The sequence below is a fragment of the Branchiostoma belcheri genome, unplaced genomic scaffold (assembly GCF_001625305.1).
Source record: "Branchiostoma belcheri isolate BF01 breed outbred unplaced genomic scaffold, Haploidv18h27 scaffold15, whole genome shotgun sequence".
Taxonomy (NCBI): domain Eukaryota; kingdom Metazoa; phylum Chordata; class Leptocardii; order Amphioxiformes; family Branchiostomatidae; genus Branchiostoma; species Branchiostoma belcheri.
In genome coordinates this window covers 3110217-3129641 of record NW_017802935.1, presented here as the reverse complement: position 1 = coordinate 3129641, position 19425 = coordinate 3110217, and the positions used below count along the sequence as shown (strand labels likewise).

Here is a 19425-nt window from a genome sequence, read left to right as displayed (position 1 = left end):
GGACACGACGTTGTTTTTGTTGTCTCCAAGGTGATCGGTGGGAGACCGCTGTGCAACGTGACTGGGAGACAATCATTTTGGTGCTTTGACTACGTCAAAAGATGAATTCAACGAATGGATGGATTGATGATTGGGAAAGGGAGGATTGGAGGGATGAAAGGAAGGAATCGTTGGATGGATGGATGGATGGATGGATGAATGAATGAATGAATGAATGGATGGATGGATGGATGAATGAATGAATGGATGGATGGATGGATGGATGGATGGATGGATGGATGGATGAATGAATGGATGGATGGATGGATGGATGGATTCAATTAGATGAGAACCTCTGTGCTATTCCCTACTTTAAATCTGAAAATCGCTGCATTTAAATTTGCTTTGGCAATTCGTTGCATACAATATCTTAGTTTTGATAAGCAACATGAAATTTATGATGACACGTGTAGACTCAGAAATTAGACACAGAAGAAATTTATTCTTATGGCTTGAAGACACAAATGAAATGAAATTGTAATTAATTCTAACATATTACGCTGTGTGTGAAAATGGAAATACAACATCTACACAGATGATACTTAGTAGCTGTGTGACAACATTCAAAGGATATTTCTCGGCAACAAAAATAACTTTGTATATTGAATCTCTAGTATCTGTAAACATAATATCTGGGGTACAAGCAAACATTTTTTGCACACAGTGATATTTCTAAATGACGTGATTTCATTTAATAATTCTATCAAATATTAGCTTATTCTTTTAATTCTAGTTTAAAAGAACGACCAAGCAGCCAGTTGTCACGGTACAACGATGTACATTGAGAAGCATATGGTGGCAAGTTTGCAACAGAATTATTATTCCATATTAAACATTCAATACTATCCATTCAATACTCTACATAGTTTGCATTAATTTACATAGATTTTTCCCGTTTCCAGGACGACCAGGTTCATCTGGCGGGCGTGGTTCTGACGTGTTTCCGCAGCTTCATTCTCAACCAATTGTTGGGAGCCATGCAGTGGACGATGAACTCACGTGAGTATGGGCCGGTGTTCCCTTGGTCCTGTCAATCAGATCACAAAAACGACAAATTAGCATAATTCTGCATAAATTTGCATATCAATAGTGAGTTTCTAAGTTCATATTGTTTGACTGGGTTCGATTTTTTGGTTCGTTTGTAAAACTATATGTTCCAAAATCATATCCAGTTGCTTGAGTAACTGCTTTTTGGCGTATCATATTACCTGGATGTCTAACCTTCATCGACGTATATGTTGAGCCCCCTAGCTGATTCGTTTGGTACTGCAGGATCATAGATAGCAAACCGTCCCCTTCTAAAGCCTTACACTTACCTTTGAGTCATAGACGGTAGTCGGGTATGATGACAGTTTCCAGTCAGGGCTTCTCCCGCCTTGCCGCGATGTGCGGGGTGACGGGGTGGGGAGGAGGTCCCTCTGTAACGAGTGCGGCGTCTTGCGGAATAAACTGAAATTGCAGAACAGTTACATGTTTTCATCAAATCTGATGTACCCAGTTATCTTGTAAGTTATGTCAAGCGTAGGTAAGAGCAAGAGTGGGTACAGATGGGTAAAGATTAGATGCTTCTGAAATATAGGTTACATTTGCCTTTAGATTCATTCTTAGTGTGAATACAAGTGTCAACTACAGGTCAGTCATCGATGAAAGATAGCGAATACTATTAGTTGAAACGTCTAACTCCTCTGAGAAGTTATCCAGCTGCTAGATATATTTTGTAGTACCTAAGAATCACATTGTTTACTCAGTATTGCTAATTCAAATCTATAAACTGAACAAATGACCGAATGAATGACTGAATGAATGAATGAACAACATCAAATAAATGAACAAGAATTCGAGGATCTCAGATCTAAGGGCCATGTGGAAACACCGACACACACACGGACACACAAACAGACATACCAAAAACAATACAATTTTTCATGGAGTGGTAATGAACGAAACGTTTCTTCCTTACCTAGGGAACGCCGTCGTTGACACGGACAGGTCGTCGTGGTCCATGTTGACTGACTGTGGCGGTGTGTGCGGGATGGCCGTGAACCTGGGCCGGACCATGGCGGCCTTAAACTTCGGCACGCCGAGCCTCCTCTGCCGGGCCAGCTGCGCCAGGGACTGCGCCGGCAGGATGATGGACGTGGTGCTGATCTCCAGCGGGGGAGGCGTTCTCGTACTGGGTGAGTTAGGAAGGATATTGTTATTGCCTTCGCCAAGAAGGTTATGTTTTCAGAGGCGTTCGTGTATGTGTGTGTGTCTGTGTCTGTGTCTGTAGACACGATAACTTGAGAAGGCTTAAATGTATTGTCTTGATACTTAACAGGTGGGTAGGTCTTGATGAGACCTGGAAATGATTAGATTTTTACCCCCTAGCGGCTTGTTATGGTACTGCAGCTGGACTTCCGGTTTTGATATGTCATGATCTAGACATGCTAGGGTGACGAAATTTGGATGGTAGGTAGCTCTTGTACTGGGGAAGAAGTGACGCGCCCCCTAGAGGCTTGCTCTCGAACTGCAGGCCTATCTGCTTGAAAATACTCAAAAGAAGTAGGTAGGACCATGGTATATACTTTTTAGATTATGATTCAAGACAAACCACAGATTTCCATATCATCCCTTACCTCCTGGTGTAGTACCCCTCCGGGTGGACAGGTGGATTGCTTCTGGTAATTTCCCCGTCATTCTTAGCATCGCCCAGGTGCAGTCTGGGTAATCTGTACGGCGTCTTCACACCTGTCCCCCATCCTGCTGGGTCTGTGGTATCGTCCATATCTAATGTTCTAAATGACGTCACTAAATCTGGTAAACTCCTGCGGAAAGAGAGCGAGAGAGAGAGATGAGAGAGAGAGAGGGAGAGAGAGAGAGAGAGAGAGAGAGAGAGAGAGAGAGAGAGAGAGAGAGAGAGAGAGAGAGAGAGAGAGAGAGAGAGAGAGAGAGAGAGAGAGAGAGAGAGAGAGAGAGAGAGAGAGAGAGAGAGAGAGAGAGAGAGAGAGAGAGAGAGAGAGAGAGAGAGAGAGAGAGAGAGAGAGAGAGAGAGAGAGAGAGAGAGAGAGAGAGAGAGAGAGAGAGAGAGAGAGAGAGAGAGAGAGAGAGAGAGAGAGAGAGAGAGAGAGAGAGAGAGAGAGAGAGAGAGAGAGAGAGAGAGAGAGAGAGAGAGAGAGAGAGAGAGAGAGAGAGAGAGAGAGAGAGAGAGAGAGAGAGAGAGAGAGAGAGAGAGAGAGAGAGAGAGAGAGAGAGAGAGAGAAAGAGAGAGAGAGAGAGAGAGAGAGAATGGTTTAGTCAACATAAAAAAAAACCTTTGCAGCACCAGTGCTGGTTCCTTACACAAATACGTAGTTTAAATCTTAGACTTATCGTACCATTCGTTGAGAGAAAAAACATCGTATAATATCGTTACAAACGGACTGTAGGCATGGATATCTTACGTGTTCTTAGTGTAATGTATTATGATAATTTACGTTGTCGGCGTATATTGTCAGGCCTAAGCAAGTGCGTATATCATGTGTATTGACATCATCTGTACTGCATTGAACAATAGTTAAAAGGCTTTAACCACTCTCTTGGGAGGTAATAAGTTTTAAGGAATGTGATTACTTCGCCGCTAATTAGGTTGGCATGATAAAAGGTCTTTGTGAAATGGGAGCTAGTGTTATCTAAAGCAATAGTTGCAAAAAGGTCGAGAAAATGAACCAGTATTTGTTTCTCTAACAGGTGCCGTTTCATGTTGTAGTGAAGCATATAATGGAATGTTTCTATTTTCCTTGTCGACCGAAACATAGGTTTAGTTTGTTTGTTCTGTTGGCAATCAACCGTTTCCGACTCGACTTGCAGCTGTATGACCTTAGGTTGAAAACATACACTAAACCAATGAACGTTAACTTTTTAAGGATATACATGGGGTTTAAGGGATCCCTTGTCCAGAAGTCTTTCTCAAATACCAAGCTACAAATGGAGATAATGTTAATTTTGTTTTATTTGTTTTCGATAAAATGTGAGTTTTTGTTGGATCATCAACAAAAATCTCGCTTAGTTACAAAGTATGCAAGATCTGAAATCTAGCCGTACCGCCTTCAGAACCCTGTACTTGGAGCGTGACAGAACGTTACGTGACGCTTTCCTGTTGATGTAAGCCTACTCCAGGTTATAATACGTGCCTTCTCCACAGACACCACAATGGCACACAAACACGGACGGTATCGTTTTCAAGATGGCGGCCTGTCTGCTGCTCTCTGTCACGCTATGCACACATTGCCATTGTTGGGGAGTTTCAAGAGTCAGTGGCGCCATTGTACAGTTTGCTACTCTGGGGGCCATGGCCTTTGCCTCCCGCTTCACAGGTGGTGAAACAGTTCAAACATTGGCGAGGAACCGTAACCCTAACAACGTCGGTTGAATGCACGTACCTTGGTCAATAACGACAGCGTTTGTAGTAAAGTTTGTACTGTGCGGTTACATTTCGTTGAACAATTCTTTTGTTGTATGAATTTCAGCAAAGTTATGACAGAAAGAACCACCCACAAGGCTTTATGGCAATCTTTTCTTGTCACAAGACACAAGAATTTCTGTCATAAGACAACTGAATTCAAAACGACACAGCCAAGAGTGCCCTGACATAACGGCAGCGTTTGCAATATATGGTGTTTCTACTATGCGGTTACATTTCGTTGAACAATTCTTTTGTCGTAGGAATTTCAGCAAAGTTATGACAGAACGAACCATCCACAAGGGTTTATAGCAATCTTTTCTGTCACAAAACTGCTGAATTTCGTACGACACAGCCACGTACGTCTCAAGAATGACCCGGCATTCTTGAGACTATCAGCAGCGTTTGGAATGAAGTTTCTACTGCGCGTTACATTTCGTAGAACAATTCTTTTGCCGTAAGATTTCCAGCAAAGTTATGACAGAAAGAACCATCCACAAGGGTTTATTGCAATCTTTTCTGTCACAAGACAGTTGAATTTCGTACGACACAGCCACGACAGTCCCAAGAATGTCCGGTATTCTTGAGACTGTCGAAAGCGTTTGCAATGAAGTTTCTACGCGTGGTTACATTTCGTTGAACAATTCTTTAGTCGTAGGAATTTCAGCAAGGCTATGACAGAACAGACCAGCTATATGGATCTTTTAACAAATTTTTCTGTCACAAGATGGCTGAATTCCGTACGACACAGCCACGACTGCCCCACGAATGTCCTCAAATAACTGCAGCGTTTGCAATGAAGCTTCATATGCGTGGTTACATTTCGTTGAACAATTCTTTTGCCGGAGGCTATGACAGAAAAGACCATCTACAAGGATCTATGGCAATCTTTTCTGTCACAAGACAGCGATAAACTATGTAAGTAAAACAGCAAATCCCGGCTATTAGGAGCATGTAGGATTCTTAATCTTTTAAGAATGCTACCTAGCCTGGGGAAAAGTACTTTTTTTTTTTACTTTAACCGCGGATTTAAGAAGGATGAAGAGTAAGTTACACCTTTTGTTTTTAAACACGAGAACTTTAAGCCATCATTCAGTCCCCCACGATGACTGACACAGTGTCATTACAAGACTACCTCTTAGGTACATAGTTTGCCTTCAATTTGATAAGATCAACAAATATAACCTACAACAGCAGCTAAGCTACCAAACTTTGAATGATCAGTATTCCAAGACCAAAATACATACAAGTTTTAACTGATAGTATGGAATTTTGGCGTGTAGGGCTTTGTTCTTTCTTCACTGTCAGCAAATTCATACGTGGTTTATATATGTAGTGACACTACTTGAGAGTTTGGGCAACAAAGAAAGTACACTAATACTTTTCCACAACCAGTATTCCGGCTATTTTTTTACAAAACATTTCTTTTCCCCGCGGCCGCACAATCTTGTACATTCCTATGATTCTATCTTAACTCACTACACTGTTCCTGCACTATCTGAATACTTTATAAACGTATTTCGTTCAATTTCGCGAATTCGATGAACATTTTTCTAACTCTCTGTACCACTAAAATGTCGCCATATACTCAGACCTCCCGTAAAGCCACGTGTACATAATTTATGACCTGACCCGACTTGTAGTGTGAATAATTCTTTTGTAGCATGGTTACAACCGTCGGTACAGTCTCTGGGCTTTTCAACACTAAACACAAGCTTTTTGAGACTTTGGACCGTTTAATGGCCCACTCTTCTTAAAAGGTTGCAACATGCAAAATGGTTTCTTTTAAAACCTTTAAGATTATATAATTATAGAAAACGTATATCAAAATAGAGCAAAAATATAAGTCTTACCCAAAAACGCTATTTGTTGTTTTGAACAAAATCATATTTGTTTTTGTATTGAAATGCGGCCTTTCGCGAAGCAATATGTCTGCTTGATGAGTTTATTTTTAGTCCATTTCCAAATGATAAATGACCAGAATCTTAACAAGCCACATGTAATCTGAACTGATAGTACTATGTCAGGAGATAGTAAGAGATTTAATATGTATAAACAACGAAATAAAGTAACTCTATCTTCTCATGATGTTTATGTAAACAACCATGTATAAAACAGCAAAAACCACACACGTCTCTTCGTCCTAAACGTCCATGAAATTAACTTGAATGTTGGCGCTATGATTATAGGTTCCGTTTAACTGCCTGTATTCTCTACAATTTGTAGCTATCTGCAAACAATCTTATCAAGTTTTATCTTGTTTGTAGCGTTTGTCTTCCCACTATACAAACTCATGCCGACGTCGCCATACACAGGCCAATTTGGCGGTACGACTTGAGCCAGTTTTGTGAGGAATGTTGTGTAGTACCGGTGTTCCCTTCGACGAACGGCTGTTTAGAATTTCGAGTTTTGTTAACAGTATCTGACAATATAAGTCACCAGAATGATCCGTTTCGTCTGTGTACGAAGTAAATACTAGTGTTTGTGAGGAAACCTTGTTGTAGACACAGGGTAAACTGCTACAACTACAACACTTGAAACAGTATCAACCGCTCAATGACCTCATTCAGAGCTTCCTAGCAACAAACTACGGGTACAATGGTGCGGGGTAGACACTACGGGTAGAGAAACCAAGGCAACTTACTCTACGTTTCTTCTACGTCTCCTAGTCCTCGGGCCTCTCCTGTTCATACCGTTGGGTGGTGGCCCGCCATGTTGAACTTGAAACCACATAAGATCAGTCCGTTCGTAAACAGGAGTCCGGGCGGCTCCATGATACTGTAAACATGTCTATTCTGTCCGTATGTAGATAAGCAACCTGATATGGACCAGGTATTGTGAATAGGGGCACGTGACCACACCTGTCAGACCAGTAGGAACAGGTGTCGCTCAGCTTTTGTTGGACGGAATGGCTGCAGTTTTGCTTGGTATCGCAGGTGGCTCTTTTCTTCTGAAGCCAAGCTTGGCTTATGGAATGCTTTTGTTCACTGTACACGAACTGCCTGTACCCTCCATACTTTTGCCTTTGTTGTCAATGCTATATTGAACAATAGCGCGCGATAGTTTCTATTGCGAGGATACATTCGTCGAACAATTCTTTTGTCGTCGGATTTTTCGGCGAGGCCATTACAAACCTAAGTTGTTTTTATGCTACAACCATATTGACTAATAGCCTAATGCGCACCAACACAATACACAGTGGAGGTCTGTGACTATGAATCTATGACTATGGAATGAACAGTCTAGTGTTGACTGAAAACTACATTAAACGTTTAGAGAAATAAGTCATCAATGTTTTATACATGTATATCAATTTATCTGTTAAGATTAACTCATCACTAACACCAAATCTCAAGGTCGCCACCTTCTAAATCTCTCCAATAAAGTTAATCAGTAACGAACTTACCGGGAAGTTTTTCATATATACGACAAGGGTCTGGCATTATTGGACGCTTTGTAAGATTATATTGAACTAACGCGATAGTAAATCCATTCAAGGTTATAAGTAAATAGCAACCTGGCGGTGTTGTTTGGCGTTGCTATCACGAGATAGAGACCACTGAGAACACAAGGGCCCATTTCGAAGACGACTTTCTGTGGCGCAGCATAAAGACTTGCAGCTTTTTTGCATCTAGGTAAGTGAAATGTAGATAAACGTATGTTCTCAGTATGTGTTGTTGTTGTTTTTCGTTGGTGCGAACTATACAATTACAAATGTTTTGTTGTAAAGCACCTGCTTCGATTTCGAGCTATCTATCCTTGTAGTAAATACAGTTAAATCTACGCCGTAGCTGTGTTGGGCAATATACTCTTTTTTGCACGCCTGTTTCTAAGTCAGTTTCTGTATACATTACTGAAAATCTTATCCAGTCAAAGCATCACGTTCAGAAGTCGGCTGCAACACCCTTCTTTTCTATTTCTCATAGGTTTTCTACAACCATGCAACATTCTCTTGACAGAAAGTTTTAGGATGTGACAATTACAAGGAGACAACACAGCAATAGCTCCGTCATGGGGTGTTCTTGTTCAAAATCGAATCGTGTGGACGTAGTTGAAGACCGACGGCCAGTGAGGAAGGTGTCGGATAAAGATGACAGGCAACCTACACCGACAAGCACGCAAGGCCCACAGCGCACAGACGGCAAAGGTCCTTTAAAAGATGGAGTTGAACAGAACCGACCAAATAAGGAGTCTCTGAAAGACGTCAGCATCGCAGATATCAAGCAAAACAGTGGTGAAGAGGGCAGCAAAGTACGAGTAGAAGCTGCTGTCCATGAAGAGCCAAAGGAGGCAGCCGCCGTCACGACCGTGGAACAAAAGAAAAAACAGACTAGCCAAAACAATCAACATAGTAAGGGCACCGTTGCAGAGTTACAGGGAAGTAGTGTTGAACAAGGAAACGTCCAAAAGCATTCAACAGAACGTTCAGCGCAAAACAACAAAAGAGCTGATACCACAGCCGCGCAGCAGAAAACACCAAAACACCGAACAAAGAAGGACCTCATCCCGGACCTTCAAGTGTTCAAAGACTTGGACCAACGTGCAGTTCAGGTGACATAAACCCTTGTCATTTTGCAGCAATAGTTTTTGCTTAAACCAACATATAGTGAGAGAGTGTTGAGGTAACAAGGCCTTGCTTGCCTGTTTACCCAAGCTTTGCGACAGGTTAGGTGGACATTGATTAACGATCCTATCATTTAGGCATTATTCGCTACTTATCTGACCACAAATCAGCTAAGTCAAAGTCTAGATATTTTTAGTGGGGAAAGGAGATTGGCACATACACAACCTTACATTCAAGCTTCCAACGAAGTCAGGACATTGTATTACATTGTAAACGTTTCCTGCACTTTCTAATGTGTTTTATTATAGATCTGCCACCTTTTTACAATATATCGCACGCTCTCGCCAAATAGACATGGTGTCCGAAGTTGTTGGAAGTTTGTGAAGCAAAACTGTACACAGTTTTGGGATGTGATTTGAAGTTGTTGACAGATGAAATCTATTTCCCAGGCGCCCGAGGGCCATGCCTCCATCAAAGACCTCGTCCTCTACCTAATCCAGACCGCCAAAACTCCGCTGGAAAAAGCGCGGGTCCTGTTCCGTTGGGTGACGTCACACATCCAGTATGACGTAGTGTCTTACGTCACCGGCCGCAGTGGTTCCAAAGACGTCACACCAGGAGGCGTGTTCAAGACAAGAATGTCAGTATGTCAGGGCTACGCGGATTTGTACAACGAGATGTGCAGGTAATGATTCTACTATTTGCCTCCATGAAAAATGGAGTTACTGTTTTGGTATGTCCATATGTGTGTGTGTGTGTGTGTGTGTGTGTGTGTGTGTGTGTGTGTGTGTGTGTGTGTGTGTTTCCGCACGGTCCTTATAGTTAGAAATGAATCACTTCTACATTTGGTACATGACCTCCTTGATAGCTGACTGCTGGTTTTTTCATTACATAATCTCCTTGACAGCTGTTCTCCCAACACGATAAAGAAGGGGCTTGCAAAAGGAGATTGCAAACTGCTTTAATGGAGGTCTGAGATGTCCGAATTCATGTTATCCAGTAAGCTGCTTCAGCGAAAATATAACCGCCAGTGCAGAGAGTTACTAATCCGTGGTCTTAATTTTCTTCCCCTTAGATTGGCTGAAGTAGAGTGTGTGACCATCAGCGGCCGTTCAAAAGGTGGGTCTTACAGGGTAGGCCAAAAATTCGGCCCCGGTTCAGACCATGCGTGGAACGCAGTGAAGATAGAGGGAAGATGGTACCTGCTCGACTGCACCTGGGCCGCCGGAAACGGTGATCTTCAAAAAAGAACCTTTGAGTTTAAGTATAACGAGCATTACTTTTTCACTGACCCGGAAGTGTTCGTTACGAACCACCATCCAACGGACAACAAATGGCAACTGTTAGAAAAGCCAGTATCCTTTGATGTTTTCGAAAATCAAGTGGAATTGAAGCCCCCATTTTTTACCCTTGGCCTTTTGCCACAGTTTCTGAGTTACACCAAGTGCCCAGTTTGCACACAAAATGGCCAAGCAACCATTTCTATCAAAATTCCCGAACCTATGGCTTTCACGTACAAACTTTATCCCTATGAAGGTGGATATACTCAGAACGAAAATGTCCTGTACGAAATTGTTAACAACGTGGCCATGTTCACAGTAGTACCAGCTCAAAAGGGAAGGTTCTTGTTCCAAATATATGGTAAACGTGGCACTGCCAATGGGCAACATGACGAAATCTGCTCGTACATGGTTGACAGTGATGGTCCAGTGTCTGACCACTTGCCGTTTCCGCGCTTGGAAACCTCTACATGGGGTCCTGGTCCTTGGCTTCTCGATAAGTTCATTTCTGACATCAGTCATCCTAAAGCCATTATCACGCTCAATGAAGGAGATACTAAGATAACCTTTCAGGCCGCACGACCCCTTCACTATAAATGTAACCTGAAAGAATATATTGTAGATGAAAACAAGTACCGCATTTGGGACAGTCATGCATTTTTCGAAGTAAACTCTGAGGCTGTTACTGTTTACGCCAGAGCACCTAAAACGGGCCAGTTCATTCTCACAATCTGGGCAAAAGAAGAAAACGACCAAATGTACCACAAATGTATTCACTATCTGCTGAAAAGCAATAAATGTAAAGCAGACGTTTCCCCCTACCCTACGACATTCAATAACTGGACGAATGGTTGCCGTCTGTATGAGCCATTGGATGGTCGCCTTGTCGCAAACCGGCGTGTTCACTTCCGGGTTGCCTGTCCGAATGCCGCAGAAGTTGTGGTGATTGCTACTCAGTGGCACAAGCTTGTTAGAAAGGCAGACGGCTCATGGGCAGGCGATGCCGACACTGGAGAACAAGGTAGAGTCCTCAAGGTGTCGACAAAAAAGCCAGGTGACACACAGTACTGGACATTGCTTCAGTATGAAGTCGTGGCATAGCTTTTGAGTTCATGTACATATGTTTGCCATTTAAGACATCCAAACCACCATTTTAAAGATGCTTTATTGCTGTGTTGTGTCATCTTAATAGTTTGTAGATTTACACTATTCCCTGTCATTGTTATGAGGAAAGACAGAATGCAATAGCAGGAAGTTTCAGTGAATGCAGATGTTTAAGCGGACGATAATGACTTATTGTATATACCATATGAATAATGTTCAAATGAATATAATTACATTTGTAAAGCACCTACTGTGATTAAACTTGCTGTACATTGAAACATTTCAACAAGTGCTCGGGGAGATGTGCTGTGGCTGTTTACAAACAAAAGAAAATATTGTTTAGATTTTTGTTATACCAGTTCTTTATTTGTCTTTTTGTACCTGTTCATTACTTCCTACGTGTGGGAAAAGTTGTAAATATGTGGGAAATTGTTTAATCATCATGTACACCAACAAATAAGACTGTAAATTGAAATGTTTTCACATTCAAGTTCAGAGGTATTTAATGAACAGTTTGTTTGCACTTATTTAGCAGCATCAACGCCTATACAATATGTACAACTCTTACTATTGTGTACAAATATTCATTATATACAAACATGCATGTCACAATATACAATGCAAATGTATCTGGTAATGGATAACAAAGTTGTATCAAGTACAGATATTACATGCATCTCTTAGCAGCGTTTACGTGTGATGTGTAGTTGTTTCATCTTTGGTATACAATATAACAAGTTTAAGTGTATCAATATTAAGCTGACTCTATTTGTATATATTTTATGGTGTACAGAAAATATTGTTTGGTAGCAGCTGACTCTGAATATCAACAGAAATTGAAATATACAGATAACACATAATAACTTGATCAACAGCCCTTAGTGCTCATAATTGATGTGCACTCTGTGATGTCATCCATGCTGTGCAGTAGGACAAGTCAAAGTGCTGTATCTTGACTCTACGAGTCAAAAATCAAAATAACAAGCACGTGCGTCAAATTGCAAAACAATCTATACAATAATAGGTAAATTTTTCAAGTTCCATGTAGGTACCAGCCTTTAAACACCGTCGTTGAAAATCTTGCAATTTTTCTTTTTACAATTTTGATTGCAACTGGACAAGTGATTTCCGCGTCTATGTATTTAAACTACCTGATAGACAAGCAGAACTTGCTCAGGCAAGTTTTCGTCCGTCTTTGACCAAAGCGTTAAACCGCCGGGTACACCCGTGTACACGTCAGCTTCCCATGATCCCTTGCTATCCTTGGTGAAGTCCTTCCGGTCGCCGGATGGGAGCATTACCCACAATCCCTCCGCTGAGGGACAGGTGACCCGGAAGCGGATGGTTTGCTTTGTTGGAAGGTTGCCATCTCTTGGCTCGTGTAGCTCATAATCTGCACAGAAAAAGTTATGGGTATTTCATTATGACACTTTCAATACCTCTAACAAAATGTCATAATAGAATGCACATCTCTAACTAGCAAATGGTACTCCTTCTATACTGTCTAATCGAAACAGCAAAGCATGAAGGCAAGTTAAAGAAACAATATTAAATGTGTACCATTTGATAATGATACACTGGCAGGTCATAGATGTTTCTAAGACAACGCCTAGGTGTAGATAACGTGTATGTCTTTAGTGGCTATAATCTTTGCCACCCCTTGCTCTTTTGCCTTAGTAAAAATATGGTTCCAGTACAAGGCTATTTTCTGTGATTGACCAGAATTAAGAACAAATTTTTATTTGAAAAATGGTATTGCACTAAGCATAATTGATTAGTGCTGTAACTTTTGTATGACGTACCTCGAGGCCACATGTGTACTAGCGGAAACGATGAACAGTCACCGGGCGCCTCATCACACCTCAGTAGGTAGTAGATCTTGTCGTCGGTGTCCTCTTCCCAGATGGACAGCGCGTAGTATCCCTCCGCGGGCAGACGTGCGCCAATCCTGATAGTCTTCCCCACAGTCTCCAAGAAGTGATGCTGAGGAGGAAGACATTCTTCTTCTACGTTTTGGATGACGCAGGAGTTGAACGGACTTTCTGTCTCTATGGTGATGCGCGCTTCCCCGGCTTTTGCAACAACAACGCCAGGTATGTGGCTGGCGTCAGAGAGTTTCCCATTGGCTAGGTGAAGCCCGGGGCCCCATAGGTAACCATGGGTCTTTGGGAAGGGTCTGAAGTTTTCTCTCGGCTGATCACATTGGACGAGGTAGCTGCAGACTTCTTCTGACTCCCAATCAGCTGTCGTTGTCCATAGCTTTAACACGTATGTGCCGGCTTCCGGCGGGAAAATTTGAATCTGTGCTTTCCCGTCAATGATTTGGTTGAAGACGTGGCCGGTGATTTCAGTGTCCTTGTCGTACAGGTTAAAGAGTTCAGTTGTAAAGTTCGTGGCTTCGGAGAACTCCAAGGATATTTGAACTTCTCCTTGCTCTGTCTTAAGCACAGCTCCCTTGTGACTGGCGTCTTTGAGAATGCCGTCTTGGATGGCTTTCCCCGGCCCGTATGGTTGCCCGTCTTCATCAACGGATGATTCCCTAGGTTCATCACAATAGATCACGTAATCACAAAGGAGTTGCCAGTCCAGATTTTCCGACACTGTGAAGATATTCAGCGCGTAGTACCCTTGTTCGGGAGGAATGACTTTGAAACACTCCTGGTCGTCGACAGTCTCGAACAGAATCGAACCTTTTAACTCATTGTCCGCATCGCCTGCTTTAAAGAGCTGGGCTGCAAAGTCTGTGTCTTCTGGTGTCTTTATCCCTATTGTGACCTCGCCGTCTATGGTGCAAACAAGAGCCCTTGGTTGGGTCGTTTGTAGTATCGTTCTTTCTTCCAGTGCCAGTCCAGGTCCCCATGCGCAACCGTCTTTGTCGGGAAAGAGTTCCACGTCATCTTTGCCTTCCTCACAATTGATGACGTAGTCACAAATGGGGTCCCAGTCACAACCGTCCGATACTGTGAACAGGGACAAGGTGAATTTACCACTAGCTCGAGCGGGTGGGACGACTCTGAAGGTTGTCTTTCCGTCCACAATGTCTGTCAAGACGGCCCCCTTGATGTCATTTTCTGCATCATCTACGCTGAAGAGTTGACCGGCGGCGTTGCTGCATTTCGGTAGCTCTACGGTGACGGTGCATTCTCCATCTTTTGTGTCGACCACCGCTTCAGTATGACTGACACTTGTGACCCTCTTCTCCCTCAGTGCGACTCCTGGTCCCCACACTCCACCGTCATTATCAGGGAAAACATCATCGTCCTCTAACGATTCTTTACAGTCAATGATGTACTCTATGAACGGATGGAAGTCTTGTTGTGTGGACCCACTAGCGTATATCTTCAACACGTAGAAACCTGACTGAGGAGGCGCAAGTCTGAAGCGAGCCGTGCCTTTCACAACCTCATGCAGCATACATCCTTTTACCATATCCTCTTCCCCGTCTTTACAGAGTTCGCAGGAGAAGTCTAGCACATCCCTGGGTTCAAGTTCAACCGTCACTTCGCCGTCTTCTGTCTGCAAGATCGCTTCTGTGTGGCTGACCTTGACCACGCCCCCTCGCTGAAGTTCAAGTCCGGGGCCCCAGAGATGACCGTCATTGTCAGGAAAGCCGGCAAAGTCTTCCTTCACAGCGCTACAGTTAACCAGGTACTCACAGACCATCTCCCAGTCTCCCTTTTCCGTTTTGCACGACAACCAAAACTTGAAAGATCCCGTCTTTGCCGGTATTACGCGAAAGTGTCCCGTACTTCCGATAATCTCATACAAAACACTTGTCTTGATCGGTGTTGTATCATCTTCTTCTGTCATTTCCCAAGAAAGCTCGACGGTTTTTGGAAGGTTAACTTTTAGGACGATTTCACCGTTTTGTGTTTCCAAGACGCCATCTTGGACACTCAGGTCGGAGGGGTGTAGGCCGCATGCGTAGAACGCGGGGGTGAGGTGGACCTCGCTTTCGAACTGGTCCAGGGTTTTGGTCTCGTCCAACAGTTGCCACTTGTCTTCCAGGGGAAGATGGTCCAGAATCATCATGTCTGGATCTAAAAAAAATATATGTAAAAATGTACGGTTAGCATTTTTTTTGGCCTCGTTATGCCATTTTTATACTATGGCTAATCTGATATACATTTTGATTTTGATTGTCATACAAGGTTTGAAAGAACATCTTCAATGCGTCGATGAAAGTTAGGCATCTAGGTAATAAGATACACACGAAAATGGATAGTTGCTTGAGTGACTCGATAGTTGCTTGAAAAATAAAATTTGGCCAGTTGCTTGAGTAACAGTTTTCTTGTGAACATCTTCAATGAGTAATACCTCAAACTATAAATACGCTGAAAACAATACTTTACACCCTTAGAGATGAAGAAAAGTCAAGAATAGGACACTCTTGCTTGTGACACTTGGGTATTTAGATATCAATACCAATACAAAGAAATATGCAGTTCATCCATAAGACATCATACCTGTCAGGAATCGGTCCTCCTGATAGTTGAAAGTGAAAGTGTTCCTCTGTAAGTCCACCACACCTGCTCCCCAGGTGCAGTCTAACAGGTACCACCGCCCGTCTATCTCCACGGCGTTCCACGTGTGGTCGTACTCCTGCTGAAACTTCCTCCCGACCCTGTAGGCGACACCCTTAGACTTCCCCCCAGATCTCCTCACAACGAAGCCCTGCAAGGCTAAGAAAGAAGACACATATATATTTAGTTTGCTCTTCTGTATCTGTATCTGTATAGCCGATATAACGGCCCTTCGGCATAACATACCAGCTTCGCAGGCACGTGGCGTGATGATATTTCAATTTATTGTCGTAAGGTTGTCGTACGACAATTCAATTCAATTTAACGTCGTAAGCTTGTCGTACGACAATTCAATTCAATTTAACGTCGTAAGCTTGTCGTACGACAATTCAATTCAATTTATTGTCGTAAGCTTGTCGTACGACAATTCAATTTACTGCCATAAGCTTGTCGAACAACAATTCAATTTACTGCCATAAGCTTGCCGTACGACAGTTCGATTTACTGTCATGAGCTTGTCGTACGACAGTTCAATTTAACGTCGTAAGCTTGTCGTACGACAATTCAATTCAATTTATTGTCGTAAGCTTGTCGTACGACAATTCAATTTACTGCCATAAGCTTGTCGAACAACAATTCAATTTACTGCCATAAGCTTGCCGTACGACAGTTCGATTTACTGTCATGAGCTTGTCGTACGACAGTTCAATTTACTGTCGTAATCCTGTCGTACGACGAATATGTGCCGCGGAACCTGCATGCTTATGTAATGGTAACGGCGGTGTTTGAAGACTTGTATTGTAATGAGACAGAACAAATATGTGCCCTTGTGTTGTATAACGCCATATAAGACCACAACTGAACCGACACGTGGTTTTCAATGCCGCGCACACAGTGTGTGAATGGCCGTGTTTGCACTGGTGGCATGCCCGTACTGACCTGTTTTACTGCATGGGTTACACTATTGACTTTACGCATTTAGAGGGATGCCTGAATGGCTGCATTTTCGCTAAGTCATTCGTGGCCACAAGACAAAGACAGCACGTTCCCTTTCAGTCTAGAAATAACCTGGGAACAGCATTTGTGGCCATTCTAGCATTACCTTTCCCAGGGTGGACTAACTTGACAAATGTTTTTCTTATGTCCAAGATGTTATCTCTAAGAAAAAAGAATTGGCCTACCTGCACATCTTCTTGTAGAGTGTGGAGTACCCCGTACAGACGGCACTGCGTCTGGTAAACACTGCTTCAGCTGTCATGTCGGGATAGCTGGAAAATATACTCATGTTTTAGCAGGGATTCCGACATCACTTTCCTCTATCGGTATCAAAAGAAGCCACAGTACTCACGGCATAGTTTCATGCACCAGAGATATATGAAAAAACTCATATGCCTTTCAAAGGTGTCCATGGTCCGTCACTTGTTGTTTTAGTCCATTTCTTCTTAAATATCATTTCAATAAGCAGTAAAATAGACAAACAATAGACTTTTAAATTGCATAAGAAATGTCGGTTTAATATCTTTCACATATTTTACAAAAGATGTCTTTTTGCTCCACACTGAATACTGTTATAATTGTGCAACCATCTCAGAGTTATAGTGACATACGTTAATCTCTATTTCTAACTGCATGACAACCCACCTTCCGGACAGGAATGCCGGTACGTCATACTCTATCCTTGCGGTCATCCATCGCCAGACAGCCCGGGCCTTCTCCAGGTCCGTGCCGGCACGGCGCAACAAGTAGTCTACCGTCTTTTCTATGGACCCTTCCTCACTTTCAGGCGTCTGTAAGAAATATGTGACCAGAAAACTTTGGAACCAGGAAAAATTCCCACATTTCTTTCATTTTGAAGATAAGCATGATATACTTAATACATGTGCGTATTTTATACGAATTTTTGAAATCAGTATATTCTAAATGCTTAAATTTTTCAAACAAAAAAAAATGCTACACTATTGAGAGGTTTACTTTTTAAGTTTGATATTTGTATCTACGTATATTATGATATCCTACAGTATACTTTAAATACAATAAGGTATACATTAACTAGTACGAGAAAAATGAATTAACAGCACTTTACCTTCAAGGCATATTCGTCGAGGTCTTTAAAGACTCCAAGGTCGGGAACTAATTGTTTCTTAGGGATTCCAAGAAGCGGAGAGTCTCCGTCTTGTAACACCGTCTCCTTCTCCGGAGAGTCGCCGAGAAGCACCACGATGCTTGCCGGGTCCACCCGAGGACCCGACGGCGGCTCTTCGTGTTTTCTCGGGCGCCGGCTCCGTTTCCGAATCCTCTTGACCACTCGTTTGGATTTTCTCTTCATTTCCACAATTGCGTGCCAGCTCAGGACTTTGTTTCTCGACTTCGTGACCAGATATTTCTGTCGTGTGATCCTTACCTTCTTTTCCTCAGCCTTGCTGCTTTTGGACGTTGTTGTCTTCTCTAATTTGTCCGAGTCGCCGACATTTTCGTCTATTATTTTCCCGACCACGCGTCCATTGTCTACCGTCATGACGAGGGGTTGGAACGATGCCTTACTTATGCGGCCATCTTGTTGTCCCGTAGGCGGTCGGACGTCCCGCGAACCAGCGCAGCCCATGTTGGCGACTCCACGCGGCTTCTCAGCCGTAAAAATGTCACAAAACTCGCCACAAAATACCTGCACGCTCAGCCATGATATTTCTCCTGAGTCACGACAGGTGGATACAATCTCCAGCGCCCTCAGGTATCATTCCGACAGAAGACTAGAGAATGTGATCACCTGTCTTTTGTTGACGACAATGGAAGGGGCGTGTCTGTTGTGCCCTGTTGCACCTAGCTACCCTAGAAACCTCCAACATGGCGGCGCGCGGGGGAAAAAAGTCGTCTGACATCTGACGAAAATGATTAGCGCGCCAATTGTGTCTCGTGTGAGGAACGTAATCAAATAATTCTGTTTCTATCCAATAATACTGGACACAAAAGGCACAGACATTGAGTTTAAGCCAGATATTTAACATGAGAGTCCAGTCTAATCACTTGTTGAGGTATTGTATGGGTGACCTCCAGTGTAAAATATGACGTCACTCCTGTCAGTCGCCCTCTAGGTCATTTACAATACTGCACCCATGTTTGATAAGACAACAACTTGGCTCCTACGGAACACTTAGACGTCCTTCTGTAGTACTTGAATGACTTCGTGTCTTAACTCTTTAAACAACGTACCCGCACCTATATTTACATGTTGTTTTATGCAGTTGATCGCGTAAGACATTGAGTTTGCTTTTGTCTCAAAAACTATGGCAACTAAAATATGGTACCGACAGACTTAGTCTCCGTCTGCAAGACGTCCATATGTATGCTCCGCCTTATTACCTACACTGTGTACTGTACTAATACTATACCACTTAACTGTATTTGTTGCCACTACAGCGTCCATTTTTCAATCAATCGTGCTATGGGTGATACAGATGGATTCATTGATAAGATTTCGGTACAATGACTAGTGCACTG

The 19425-nt window shown here is 42.7% G+C and overlaps 3 protein-coding genes across 3 annotated transcripts; 1 reads left to right on the top strand and 2 right to left on the bottom strand.

The window, feature by feature from the left end:
- Positions 1–472: 472 nt before the first annotated feature.
- LOC109465332 lies at positions 473–7310 on the bottom strand. The gene is made up of 5 exons (XM_019762543.1): positions 7104–7310; positions 2658–2846; positions 2000–2212; positions 1356–1488; positions 473–1066 (listed from the first exon to the last, which is right to left on the bottom strand). Exons 1-5 carry the CDS (start codon positions 7190–7192, stop codon positions 953–955), a joined length of 738 nt encoding a protein of 245 aa, XP_019618102.1. The 5' UTR covers positions 7193–7310; the 3' UTR covers positions 473–952.
- A 1592-nt stretch (positions 7311–8902) lies between these two features.
- Positions 8903–11010, top strand: LOC109465214 (kyphoscoliosis peptidase-like; the record flags this gene model as incomplete). Its single annotated transcript, XM_019762358.1, has 4 exons — positions 8903–9010; positions 9473–9708; positions 10099–10378; positions 11002–11010. Coding segments are annotated over 4 exons (633 nt in total), but the record flags the coding sequence as incomplete, so codon positions are not given.
- A 1454-nt stretch (positions 11011–12464) lies between these two features.
- Positions 12465–19158, bottom strand: LOC109465307. The gene is given in 7 exon segments (XM_019762507.1): positions 12465–12800; positions 13210–15447; positions 15874–16057; positions 16059–16089; positions 17112–17198; positions 17572–17717; positions 18014–19158. Coding segments are annotated over 7 exon segments (3456 nt in total). The 5' UTR covers positions 18533–19158; the 3' UTR covers positions 12465–12549.
- Between the last annotated feature and the right edge of the window lie 267 nt (positions 19159–19425).